The 14,084-nt window shown below is 41.2% G+C and overlaps 1 protein-coding gene across 6 annotated transcripts in view; it reads right to left on the bottom strand.

The window, feature by feature from the left end:
* BICD1 (BICD cargo adaptor 1) overlaps positions 1-13,837 on the bottom strand; it is a 200,194-nt gene extending 186,357 nt beyond the window's left edge. For 3 of the 6 annotated variants that reach the window (XM_029205663.1, XM_029205664.1, XM_029205667.1), the window contains exon 1: positions 13,111-13,323. In XM_029205663.1, coding sequence (XP_029061496.1) covers positions 13,111-13,323 — 213 coding nt within the window. Of the gene's footprint in view, positions 1-13,110 lie in introns of all 6 variants that reach the window. The other 3 variants (XM_029205666.1, XM_029205665.1, XM_029205662.1) reach the window with 3 other exon arrangements.
* Between the last annotated feature and the right edge of the window lie 247 nt (positions 13,838-14,084).

Raw genomic sequence — 14,084 nt, 5'->3', positions numbered from 1 at the left:
TCATCTGAGCCTTTTCCATAAAAGTTTTAAATTTTACAGGAGTATGATATTATTTATTATTAAATAGACCAGTTAATTGGGAATTAGTGCAGAAATTTATTTTTCCCATGACTCTGGTAAGAACAAAATAACCAAGGGCAGAATTTTTATAGAGCTACAGGTAATAAATGCACTCAAGGCAAAAGCGTTGATGTACTGCTTACATCTAAAGGTTCTTGCTTTTATTCAGTTGTAGCCTCTGAGCATTCTTACTAAGAAGTCAATTCATTCACGCATTTTAAAGGCTAGTTTTATATTTTTTCTAGCATTTTTCATTGTTCCCAGCAGAAGGGTTAGTCAGAGGTCCTAGACGACTGTAGTCAGAATCCAAAGCCAAAAATCACTGTTTTCAAACATAAAGTTAATGATATTACTCTCCTGCTTTGACACTGTCGATGCTTTTCCCATGGTATATAGATCAAGCTCCTTAGCAGTCCCACAAGTGGCCTGACCCCGTTGCAGAGGCATAAGGGAGATACTCGTAGAAAAGCAGCAAAATGGAGGTTGAAGCTGAATCAATAGCAACTGAGAGAAAAGACAAGAGAGGAGGAAAACAGCCATGAGTCCTAAACAGCAAAGGCAACGAGCGAGGAAATATTAAGTCTAGTATGGACAGAGCTCAACATGCGGGGTCTGGTCGACAGGTTAGAATCTACGTCAAGACCGCAGGGCCTGTGGCTCTCAGAGCCGAGGGAGTCAGGAATCAGAGGGTGGGTGAGCGATGAGGGCTCTCAGGAGCAGAAGCAGCCCAGCCACACGGAAGGACAGTGGCACTGACGACCCTCACTGAAGGGGCAACTAGGCAACCTGGTCACAATGGGGTAAGACTGCGAAGCTGCCACTCTCCAATTCACAAGAGGCCAGGAGGCTAAAACAAACCCGAAAACACACCAAACGGGGCACAGGAGCAGCAGAGACTTCCAGACCCCTTGTTAGGTGGAGGTACTTCTCATCTTGTCATTGGGACCTGGCACTCGGGGCAAAGCCTTCCCAGGCAGACGTTGCCATGGTCAGCCATGCCGGAGCCGAGGTGGGGGAACCGACAAGCCTCCTTCCAAGGCCCTTCATCGCCTCCCCCCAAACCATCTCCCACCCGTCATCCCATTTCAAATGCCACCTGCAACAACACAGATGCTGAAGAGCAACGATCGCTGCAATCCTCCCTCCTTTGCAGGCTGTTTCTTCTTCCTGAAGGACTCTGCCCCTCATCTGCCTGGAAAATCCCTCCTTGTTCTCCATGCCCCTTCACACGTCGCCCTGATCAGAAACTTTTCTCTGATTGCTTTGAGTTTGCTGCCCTCCACTTTGGTGTCCTATCAATCACAGCCAACACATTATTATTTTTACTATTTTGTTATTATTATGAATTATTATCACCATCACATCCATCATTTATCGAGTGCTTACGAGGTGTCAGGGGCTGCATTAAATGCTTTAGATGGATTTTTCTTTAACATCTATAGTTACTATCTCCCTCCATTTTACAGAGGAGGAAAGTGAGATTCGTAGGGTTTTAAGTATTAGCCTAAGATCACAGAGTTACTAACCAAATTCAAATACAGTTTGTTCTGACTCAAAAACCCCATGATCTTTCCAATAAAACACCTTAATCACATTTGTTCATCTTTTGCCTCTAACAGCAAATAACTAACTTAAAAATAAAGACCACGTTTTCCTCATTTTTGTACACCCAGCATAAACTTGGCATATAACTGATGCTCTCTAACTATTTAATACATGAATGAATGAATGCATGAATGACCAGCATCCATTCCAGTCCCTCAGGAACTAGAATATCAACTGTGGCACAGAACCAGTAATACAATGTTAAACTGTCCTTATGTCACGTTAGACTAAGGGCTACTAAATGGCTCATATCGTCCAGAATAAGGGACAGAGTAGAAGAAAGTTAAGTAAAGATTATGGTTCAAGGACCCAGGCAAGTCAACACAGTATCTTTTTTAGTAAACTGATTTAATTGGTCAAACAAATGGTTACTTTTAAAACAGGTAGTCTAGTTCAACCTCTTTTCAAAATAACTGTCTTAATTACTTCACCTTTTTCTTCCAGCCTAAATGAATGCAATACCACAGACATCTCTTACACACTCGCTGTGGGGGAGGCAGGGAGAAGCATGCGACAAATCTCATGAGCTACCAGGTTAATTTGATCTCCTTTTCCCTGAAGGAGGTTACAGTCTCCTTGAATGTACACACATGTGGGGGAAAAAAGGCATAGGACACGGTCTCCTGTTCTCAAATCCTCCAAAAGTTTCCCCTATCATTCAAGAGTAAAAGCCACAGTCCTGGTAACAATTTAAAAGCTGCTGCATCACTGACACCCATTCCCTCTCTGACCTCATCTACTATTCACACCCCACCCCAACCCCTCCAGCCACGCAGCCTCTTTGCCCATCCCTCTCAAGAAGGCTTTCTCTGATCCTTCCCCACTTCACAGGCCACCTCCCCCCTTTCACGCTCTATTTTTCTCTATAGCATTTAGGACCATCTAACATTCTATTTCACTTATTCATTTTGTTTATTGTCTCCCCTTCCATTCTCCCACAGAATGTAAGCTCATGAGCGTGGATATTCCTGTTGGGTTTTGTCTCTGCTGTATTCTCAGCACCTAGATCTGTGCCTAACACATAGGAGGTATTGAATATATTGTTTTTGTAAGAAAGAATGAGTGAAACTTAGTTAGCTTTATGCAACGACCTACCTGTTCATGATATTTACTTTGGTGTCCATATTTCTAAATCACATTAGCATCACAAATTAAAATGCAACTTAAAAAGTTTTCATTTGGAATTGATCAATGATGACAGTTCTTTGCATTGTCATTTCCTGAAATGTCTTACTATAACCATTGTCTAAAAGTGTAATTGTGGGGCTTCCTTGGTGGCACAGTGGTTAAGAATCCACCTTCCAATGCAGGGCACACAGGTTCGATTCCTGGTCAGGGAACTAGATCTCACACACATGCCACAGCTAAGGAGCCCACCAGCCGCAACTAAGGAGCACATGTGCCACAACTAAAGGAGCCGGCAAGCCTCAACTAAGGAGCCCCCCTTCCGCAACTAAGACCCAGTGTAACCAAAATAAATAAATAATTTTTTTAAAAAAGGGTCCTAGTTCTAAATTATTTAAAAATATTAACAAAAGGGGTTTTTGTTGTTCAGATCATTAGAATGAGATCATTAAACCATAGTTAATTGAATCACCAACACTAATAACATTTATCAACTTAAAAATATAATCCAAAGGGCCAACAATTTTAAAGCATTTATAATTAGTTTTCAAGTGTGTTATATCCTTTTTTCTCTCCCTCTAGTGGTTGCTTTTTCTTCCTAATTATATTTCCTTGAGGTTTTGAGCTTAAAGGCTCAGCACACATACCAGCATTAGCAGAAAGAATGTCAGGTTATGATTTAAAGGGGGGAAAATGGCCATGTATGCCAAAAAGATAATCTGTAAGATGGTAGTGTCTTCAGTTCATCAAAAGAAGCCATGTACAAGGTTACACTTATCCTGTCTCCATCTAATTACCTCACATGGAGGTCAACTTCAAAAAATCTCCTAAAACTATCTAGAGAATGGCAATCAGTGAGGCTTATCAACAAAGCACATTCATGTTATAATATAAACCTCTTTCAATTTCAAAAATTGATGGCTAAGAGCTCTTCAGCAGTGGCATTTGATTCCACATTAGTCTGCAGTATGCCGGAGAAAAACAAAGACCCATCATTCTGAACCTTCTATTTACAGACCCACACCAAACTGCACAACAAAACATTCTTAAGGAAACTGCTACTGTTACTGTGTACTTCCCATAAATGTAAACAGGTTTCTTTTTTTCATTTCTAAATATAAAGATAGAAACATACCAGATAAATACTACATTTTAGTGTAGTGCTTTTTCTCCGTAAAATAATATTTGAAAACAGTAAGCATGTATAACCAAAAGAACAAGTGAAAATAACCTCAGAAGTTAAAAATCAATCCATCAAAGCAATTCTTTTCTAATATTCTATTTATGAATTTGTAAAGCTGGCATAAACAACTGCAAACAGAATAGAGCAACAAAACAGACACAACAAAGGAGACAAATAACTTTTAAAGGAAGCTTCAAACAACCTTGAAGGATCAAAAATTATATACTTTTAGCATGCATCTTAATTGTCTAACATAGTTAAGTTTTTCTGTTTTTTGTTTTCTTTAACATCTTTATTGGAGTATAATTGCTTTACAATGGTATGTTAGTTTCTGCTTTATAACAAAGTGAATCAGTTATACATATACATATATCCCCACACCTCCTCCCTCTTGCGTCTCCCTCCCTCCCTCCCACCCTCCCTATCCCACCCCTCTAGGTGGTCACAAAGCACCCTGTGCTATGCAGTTGCTTCCCACTAGCTATCTATTTTACATTTTAACATAGTTAAGTTTTTGATGACATTTGTTGGTTTTCTGAAAGGCTTTCCCAAGTGTCTTCATTTATAGAAAACAGAGAAGTAAAAAGACTGTGACATTGAGGTTTACATACCTCATGGCTCATGACTTCCCAGCTTTTCTTACCAAACACCTCTATTCCTATGGAGTCATTTACTCCTAGAGTTGGAAGTTTCTAGGAGAGGCTCTCAGCCCTAGTTGCACCTATGAGGGGAGTGGGGTTAATATACTGAAGCCCCTCTCCACCTCCCATGGCTGTTTGAATTGTCTCAGGGTGGGGTCCAGGCAGCAGTATTTTTATAAATCACCCAGCTGATCCTAATGAGTAATCTGTATTGAAAGTCACCTCTTCAAAAAGAAGACCTCAGAGGGATCTAAGCTCTGCACAAATACTTCTGATGTCCAGTTCCAAAATCTCATGTGAAGAATCTAAAGGCAATACACTACTTTATGGATGGTCATTTTTCAAATGAATGGTGATTTTTTTTAATTTTCCTTTTTTTATTAAGGTAAAATTGATTTACAATATTATATTAGTTCTCAGGTGTATAACATAGTGATTCAAAAGTTTTACAGATTATACTCCATTTAAAGTTATTATAAAATATTGGCTATATTCCCTGTGCTGCACAATATATTCTTGTAGCTTATTTATTTTATACATAGTAGTTTGTACTTCTTAATCCCTATCCCTGTCTTGCCCCTCCCCACTTCCTTCTCTCCACTAGTAACCACTAGTTTGTACTCTATACCTGTGAGTCTGTTTCTGTTTTGACACATTCATTCATTTAATTTTTTAGATTCCACATATAAATGATAACATTCAGTATCTGTCTTTCTCTGTCTGACTTATTCCACTAAGCATAATACCCTTCAGGTCCATCCATGTTGTTGCAAACAGCAAAATTTCATTCTTTTTTATGGCTGAGTAGTATTCCATTGTACCACATCTTCTTTATATGAATGGTTATTTTTACAGGGCATGGTCACCCACCATTTCCCCTAACAACTACCAACAGAGTTCCACAATCTTTGTACTTGTCCCTCTTCCTAAAAAATCACTTCCCTCAATCTCCACATGACTGGCTCGTTCTCATCATTCAGGTCTGGGCTCAAACGTCACCTCCGGGGAGAGGCTTTTCCTGATCATGCTTTCCCCAGCCAGCCCCGATCTCTTCACTCATGGCATTTCTCACATCTGACATGCGTGTGTGCTTCCTGACTATCTCCCCATAAGCTCCATTCAGGCAGCTCCATCTTGTCTGCCTTGCTCAACCTTTTATCTTCAGCAAGCAGCATAGTGTCAACACAGTAGCCACTCAGAAAAACTTCTGAATGAATAAATGTAACAGAACAAGAAGTAATGGACATGCCTCTGATGAAGGCTGTGTTTAAAGAAAAAGAAGTAATGGACAAAAAAAAAAAGAAGTAATGGACAATCTAAAGCAAAAAAAAAAAATTCTGATTGGTTATATAACGTAAAATAGTTGACAATGTAGATTAAAAATATAGGACTAATAAAAATTATGGGTGGTTTTAATTTTCTTCATACCTTTGTATACTTTATTGTCTTCAATAAAAGTAAATTATCTTTACAATTACAACCAAAATAGTATAATAATAAAAATAATTTTTATGAAAAGTTAAAAACAAAAAAACTCAACTGTCACAGGGCAAAGATGGGCTAACATAATGAGACCCAACTGCCTGCATCATCCTGGCTTCTCCCCAAGACCCAGCATGGACAGGATGTGGCCACACTGCAGGACCAGCTCTTGCCGGCCCTGGAAACCAGCCACCTATTATGGTGTCCATGTAGGTCTGACACCAGCCAAGTAGACAAGGAATCAAAATCGCTTCCAGTTCACCCATAAAACTTCCCATCTTTTCCCTTGGTATATCACAGGCCTGCCATGGGCCAACCAAACAAATCCCATCAGTTTCTTTCACACACACCTACACTAGTTTTCTCTCTCACAGGGCCACCCAAGCTATCCTGAGGGCAGACCCTGGGCCACCTCCCCACCTCTCCTGGTCTCCAGTGCCGACCACACTCCCTGAAGCTCTCTGGTTTTCTTCCCTGATCAGTCCCATTTGCTTCACACTTGAAACGCCAGTGCCTTAAAAATACGGCCCTGTCCTAGAAATATCTGCATTTTGAAAGGATATACTATTAAATAAAAAATGTCACGTTACAGAGTAATACATACAGCATGAGTCCATTTTTATAAAAACTAAAGAATAAGAACAACAAAGAAGCGTGCATATGGATTCACATGTTTAAAGTTATTTAAAACAAGTATAAGAGAATACGCACCAGAGTATTAGCAATAGAGACAGAACTGGGAGGAGAGGAAGGGGAAACTATTTATTTGTCTATGCTTTTATCCAACTGGGATTGTTGCCACAAATTGTCATAATTACACAATGGTAATTTTTTTTTTTTTTTTTTTGCGGTACGCGGGCCTCTCACTGTTGTGGCCTCTCCCGTTGCGGAGCACAGGCTCCGGACGCGCAGGCTCAGCGGCCATGGCTCACGGGGCCCAGCCGCTCCGCGGCATGTGGGATCTTCCCGGCCCGGGGCAGAACCCGTGTCCCCTGCATCGTCAGACGGACTCTCAACCACTGTGCCACCAGGGAAGCCCCACAATGGTAACTGCCCTTTAAAGGGCAATCAAACTCTTGCGGCCAAAAAAAGAAAGAAAAAAGTAAAAGTGGTAATGTACTCTCAAGTATCAGTCAGTGGGGGGTGAGTGATGTTGCTTCCAGCACCCCTAACCCTAGAGGTCTGCAAGGGCTGGTTTTCCTCACTGTGCCAGGCCAGCTTCTTGCCCATTGTTTATGAGTTTATACATCTCTCAATTCACAGTGCAAACAGGATTCCCCGGTGGCGCAGTGGTTAAGAATCCACCTGCCAATGCAGGGGACGTGGGTTCAAGCCCCGGTCCGGGAAAATCCCGCATGCCACAGAGCAACTAAGTCCGTGCACCACAACTACTGAGCCTGCACTCTAGAGCCCGCGAGCCACAACTACTGAAGCCCACGTGCCTAGAGCCCATGCTCCGCAACAAGAGAAGCCACCACAATGAGAAGCCTGCACACCGCAAGGAAGAGTAGCCCCTGGTCACCGCAACTGAAAGTCCGCGCACAGCAACGAAAACCCAACAGAGCCAAAAATAAATAAATAAATAAAAATTTAAAAAGAAAAAAGAATGCAAACAAACTGTGAAAACATCATTAAACTGTTCATATATTCCATATTCTGGAAATTAGGTTTGAATAAAATGACAACCAATTGCACAAATTATTCATTTGTCTTATTAAACTGAGAGTTGAGTATTTCATCATGCAACTTATGCCTCTCCTAAAAAGAAAACATGAACTTAAAAACCTCATATAACTCAGGCATCAACTTTACCCTCTGAAACTGCTCTTTCCCCGTAGAACCTTCCTTTGTGAATGGAACCACCTTCTAATCCATCCTGATATTCTCAAATCTACTCTCTTCCGCACATTCCACACCCAGTCACATCCAACACCATGTTCCACCCTACACCTCCTAAACAGCCCTCAGGTTTGTCCTCCCCTCACCACCCCTACTGCCCCTGCACAGCTCCAATCCACCCTCTACGACCAATACCATGACCTTCTAAATTGCATGTTGACTGAGGTATTTGAGCATCTCAGGGTAGTAAGGTGCAAAGAAAGTGGGCTTCTTCCTGAACCAGGTTTCACCACTTAGCTTTGTGGCCTTGAGAAGGACCCATAGCCTCTCTAAGACCTAGTTTTCTCTTCTGTATGATGCAAGCCATATCTACCTTGTAAAAGGATTGCTATAAGAATTACCGATAAGGCATGCAAAGTGCCTAGTCCTAAATGGGGCTGTATACATAGTTCAATGCTTTATTACTTTAATTATTTTCTTATCTGTAAAAAAAGGCAATAAGCCTCTGAGTTACTTTGAAGATTAAATGAGATAAAATGTAAGGCACCAAACACAGTTACTGTTTCCTTTCATTTCCTTTTAATGGTTCCCCATCCCTAAGACAAAATACGGCCACTGCCACTTTCCCAATTTCATCTCCTGCTACTTCTCCTTTAGCATAACGAATTTTTTTTTGTATGTTTTTTTTTGGCCATGCCATGCGGCATGCGGAATCTTCCCCGACCAGGGATCAAACCTGTGTCCCCTGCATCTGGGAGCACAGAGTCTTAATCACTGGAGAGCCAGGGAAGTCTAGCATAATGAATTAGGTGCACAGTCAGACTATGCACCTCTTCATGCCCTTCTCTCCTTCAAAGCCATGTTTACAGGTAAAATCTTAGGTGTAAGAAAGGCTTTTCTATATATTTCAACATGCAAGTTAATTATCATATTTTCAAATTTGGAATGCAATATCCATAAAGTACAAGTGTATTTATTGGGAAGATAGGGAAGAATATTTGTAAGCATGAAATTCTGAAAAAAATCTTCAAACCATGGCTGCTGTACATGTTCATGCAAATATGATTAATGTGATGAGAGATTATAAAATCTTGCTAAATAGTATCTGAGAAATAACTTTGCCAGGGATGAAATCTTGAGTTGAAATAAAAAGGAAAAATGGTACAAGTTAGAGAAACTGGGTCAAAAAAAAATATGATTAAAGTGATTATGTTTGTTTGTTGAGGTTGCTTATAAACACTTTCCAAAAGTATATGTTCATATACTTTAGATGTTTTAATTAATTTGATAATAAATGTGATAAGTATAACATGTCTTCTTTAAAAACAAGAGATAAAAATACTAGCTTAGATAAATAAATTCAATGTTAACTTTCTCTATGTTTATTCATAGACTGGAAAAGAAATATGGGGCGGTTCCCCATATGATTTTATGATTTAGAATTTACAAAGAGAAGAGAAACTAACAATCTTTCTAAGCATAAGAGGAAAAAAATTAGTTCTGTTTAAAGATGAATTCAGGTAAATGGCTTTTGTCAGGTCCCTAATGTGACAATCTCTAAAAGTATGTAAGTTCAGTGTTTATTTCTTGAATGATTTAACTATAGTCCTGAAAAAGCATCAAGTTGGCTCTAAGACGAAAAGCTGCTGTGTCCACAAAGTGCTTCCTCAGCAGCTGGTGTCTATCCTTAGTATCAGGTTGAGAAAATGAGCAAGGCAATGAGTTGAAGAGTCTTAGTAGACAGTCCACTGTATCCCAGCTGCAAAACTGTTCTAAAGTTGTCACATGGACATGTTTTCTAAAATGTTACCGGGAATGCTGAATCATTTCTTTCTAAGGGGATCTTTTAAAACTTTCCTACATTCTCAATTTAAAACATTTTTAAAACAAAACAAAACAAAAACCTTAAATTCTAGGTTGTTTTTTTTTTTTAATGAATGTTTATTTTTAAGTTTCAAATTATTGTAGAGAAGACTCTTCTTCAAACACTATTTTGGCCTGGGTGACAGGCACAGTGCTGATTTACACACATCCCAAACATACAATCAGCCAGGCCGTGAACATAACTGGGCATGGGTGCCCCCCAGGCCACTGAAAAGCAAGCATTATTCATGAAATCACAAAGCCGTGATTAAGTGTTCTAGTGGACATGTGCTTTGTCCAGCTCCCCAAAGATAATGAAAAGGAGAACATTATGATGATGTCAGAAGTCATTCTTTTCACATCATTAGTACTTTCCTTTCAAGTGTGTTCTTTCAGAATTACAGTAGTCATGTAGGCACCGGGCAGAGCCCTAATGGTATGAGGCCAAGCCAAAGAGCAATCCAGACTTAGGGAAGAAAATAACTAGAAAAAAATTAATGAATTCATCATCTTGATTCTACACATCTTCAGCAATACTGCTCACCTGCATTATTGTCAGAGCTGTATACAGCCTGGGAAGGAGGGCAGCAGCATTGCTGGGTGCTGACTCTTGAAAACAACATGACCTTAGAGACAGCCGTGTCGCGACACTGCAAATTACTAACGTCCATCTTGGACTTAGCACAGTATTTTTCTGTTGACATTCCCATAAACTGGTCCAATTACTTTTAAATGAATCATATCTGTTGAAACAGCCTGGAAATAAACCAAAGATTTTATACTTGGTTTTATAGTCTAGAGCAAGAACATCATTTCCTATATATACCTGCAAATGAACAAAACTTCCTTTTGAAAAATCAAAGCGCTAACAAAACGCGTTTTTCAAAAATGCTTCTATATGATATCATCACTGCAATATCTTAGTTCGCACAATTATTTTGGATTTACTTTTCAAACAGGAAACATTACTGAGACTGATCTAGCTAATTTAAATAATACTCCCAACTAAAGTATACATCATGTTTAAAGGATCAAAATCACAGGTCTCACTATCAAATAATCAATATAATGATTTTTTTATTACCTTAAAATACATTTTTATATAACAGTATAAGCCAGTTCATTGGGAACATAAATTATATTTATGCCAAATGCAACTCAAAATACATATGTAAACAAGTATCATTTGGCGAAAATAATCCTGATAAACTTTTATTAACCTCCTGCTGTACAGAACAAAATACACCTCACTGTTTTACAGAAAAAAATTATAATTGGTATTTGCATTATTCTCTATTAAGAAAACACTGTTACACCATTCTTACAAAACATTTTTTGTCATTTTTCCTATTACTGCTGATGAAAGTAATACAGGTAGTGTTTAATACTAATCACTTCCTATACTCCTCAATTTTCTTAGTCTTTCTCCGACACTAACCAATATGCACTAGTGAATGCTTGATAAAGTATATCTTCTTCCAGTATAAATTTATTCTTTCATAAAATACTTATTGTATGCTCACTATGTGCTGGGCTTTGTGTTAAAGACTTTGGATGCAATATAAATTAAGACAGATTCCTTGCCTTAAGAGCTCATGGTCTAGTAAAGGCAAAAGACAACTGCATTAAGGTTTACTATGCACGATGAATACAATGACACAGAAAAACCCTAGTAGGGTTGTTTGAATCAAGCAGGAAGGCCAGTTAACAGTTAAAGTCCATTTCATTAAATTAAGTCTACCATCTTTATCAAGGAGGTGGTAGCTAACACTGCCTGGTTTGCACTTCCTTGTCTTGGTAAAGCAGTGTTGGTAAGTGTAGACAACATCAAAACATCTCTGAAAATTACCATCACCTTCCTGACTTCACAAGGTTTAGCATCACTGAATTTAAACATATCAGCTTAAGACCTAATCTAAGTTGGAAAATACCATTAAGTCCAGCTGTAGTTAATAGACGTGTACATGGTAAAACAAAACAAAACAACAACAAAATGAACTAGAAATGTACAGCCTAACGCACAAAAAATCAGATTTCTAATTGGGGTTTTTACCATATGTTTATTTTCTGGCATCTAGGCATCAGAATAAAAATAAGACATACCTGAAACTATAAATGCTTACCATATTATGTACTAAATTAGAAGGCAAATTGATTAGATCTGTCATAAATCATGTTTTTTAAATGTAATAACACAAGACACCCCTTGAAAAACTGTTTGAGTACATAATAAGAATAAAAACGTGTATATAGCAAATTAGAAATAATATTTTAAATGCCAATATGCACCTAAAAATAAAGACATGCCACATAGAAAAGCGGTGTGTACATTTACATTTATGCTACCCATAGTACCCCAGGAACTGGGTAAAAGAGACTGAGTTCCTTCAACAATATGTATATTCTTCTAAATTGTTGATATTCACTACTTATTTTCTTCTAATACATTAGCCAGTCTTTAAAAGAAGCCAAATACCAAAAGATCAAAGAGGACAAGTGTTATATATACATGGCCCATTTGTGACATTCTGGTTTTATACATACAGTCATTTCAAACAGAAGAGCCTTACGTGAAAGCACAGCTACCCACCCATCTGATATATACCATTCTTTCACACCATTTGTAGGGGAATTAAATTTTCCCTGTTCAGGGTGACCTTTTAAGACTTTGGGCATGGCCCACCCTCACTCAGAGGTGAAATCAAGGCAGCAGCAACACCAGCAGTAGAGTTGTTTTTCTCCTGCTGCCGGATGACAAGAATAACTAAAGACAAGGAGAATGAAGATTGCTCAAGTCTTTGTCAAACGGGATTGGCAAGGAGTTCTCCTAATAACAGTTCCCCATCTCATCAAGGAGTGGTTATGTTCAGCAGAAGGCTGAGGTACCATAGGTTCTAAACCTGAAACCGTGGGTCCTCAACACAAACCCACTCATCGACTTTGTGGATTATGGGATTGTTACTGAAACCTGGACGTGATATAACAGCAGTTTTGAGAAGTTTGATTTACGCTTTCCAGCCCAGCTGAATGTCGCCTTAGAGTGCTGAGGCTTGAGGACTCTTATGAATCTCCCTCCCGCACAGCCTGAACAGCCATCGCCTCCCAAATTCCAGCTTATACATTCATTTCCTGGGCAATTTCTCTCTTGGGGGTAAAACAATGGACTCTTTCAATCTTCTCTTATCTACAAAGAGCTCTAAGACGAAGAAACAGTCCTTTCAATAGCATCCTTTCCGACTTCTTTATAAATGATGAGTAGGAGTTGAGGGAGGGGGACCGGGCCGAGCAGGGAAGAGGTGACAGGTAACTCACCTCTTTCAGCTGCTCCAGCTCCTGTCTGAGGCTGTCATACTCAGCCTCCAGCTCGTCATACTGCTGTTTGAGGGTCAGCTTCTCTTCCAGTACCACCAGCCCGTACTCGGCCGCCTGGATCTTCTCGTGGGTCGTCTCCGTGAGCTCCTTGGTCAGCCTCTCTATCTCGGTCTTATAATGGTCCACAGTCTGCAATACCTCTTCCGCGGCCATAGCCCCGGCGGATGGAGGCAGGAGGGGTTAACGGGGTGTGGGAGATGGATGCAAAGCAGGCGGGGGAAGGGAAAAGGAACTAAGGAGGGAAGGATGAAAATGGAAAAGAAACGTGTGGCTGGATGTACGAGCAGAGCAATGCCCCGGTTGCCCCTCCAGCAGCCGCGGCTACACCGCCTGAGAAACCGGCGAGAAATGCAACATGGAGAATGCAGGGGAGAGGATCAGGGGCGAGGCGGCAGCTGCTGCGGCATGTGTCCTCCGGGCCGGCCCCTGCGTGCGGTCAACAGCCGTGCGGCATGGCCAGGCTGCGGCGGCCGGAGGCTGCGAGGGGCTCCGATTCTGCTTATTCAGAGACGCACAGCCGCCATGTCTCCGGGCAGCGTCACTGCAGTCTCCTCGGGCCCCGCGCTCCGGCTCGCCGCGCCCGCCCGCTCCACCTGCTCCGTCCGGCCGCGCTGCAGCGGGTGCGGAATGATGCAGCGTCGGCCCTCTCCCTCCCTCCGCGCCTGGCCGGGGCTCCGAACGGGGGGCGGGGAGGCGGACGGAGTCGGCGCGGGGGGAGGGGCAGGGACCAGACGGAAACCTCCGGAGGCGCCTCCCGCCGGGCGGCACCGCGGGTGTGCAGGACAGATGCCTAGTCGGCCGGACGCGCGCGGGGGGGGGGGGGGGGGCCCGCGCGCGGGGAGGGACCCCCCGCCAGGCCTGGCCCGGCCCGCCCTGCTCGCCGCCGGCAGGAATTCCTCCCAGGGCTTTGCCCG

The sequence above is a fragment of the Monodon monoceros genome, unplaced genomic scaffold (genome assembly GCF_005190385.1).
Source record: "Monodon monoceros isolate NGI ecotype Baffin Bay Population unplaced genomic scaffold, NGI_Narwhal_1 Super_Scaffold_6, whole genome shotgun sequence".
In the NCBI taxonomy this organism is placed as follows: Eukaryota; Metazoa; Chordata; class Mammalia; order Artiodactyla; family Monodontidae; genus Monodon; species Monodon monoceros.
Note: the sequence above shows the minus strand (reverse complement) of the source record. Positions and strands in the feature narration are given on the sequence as shown.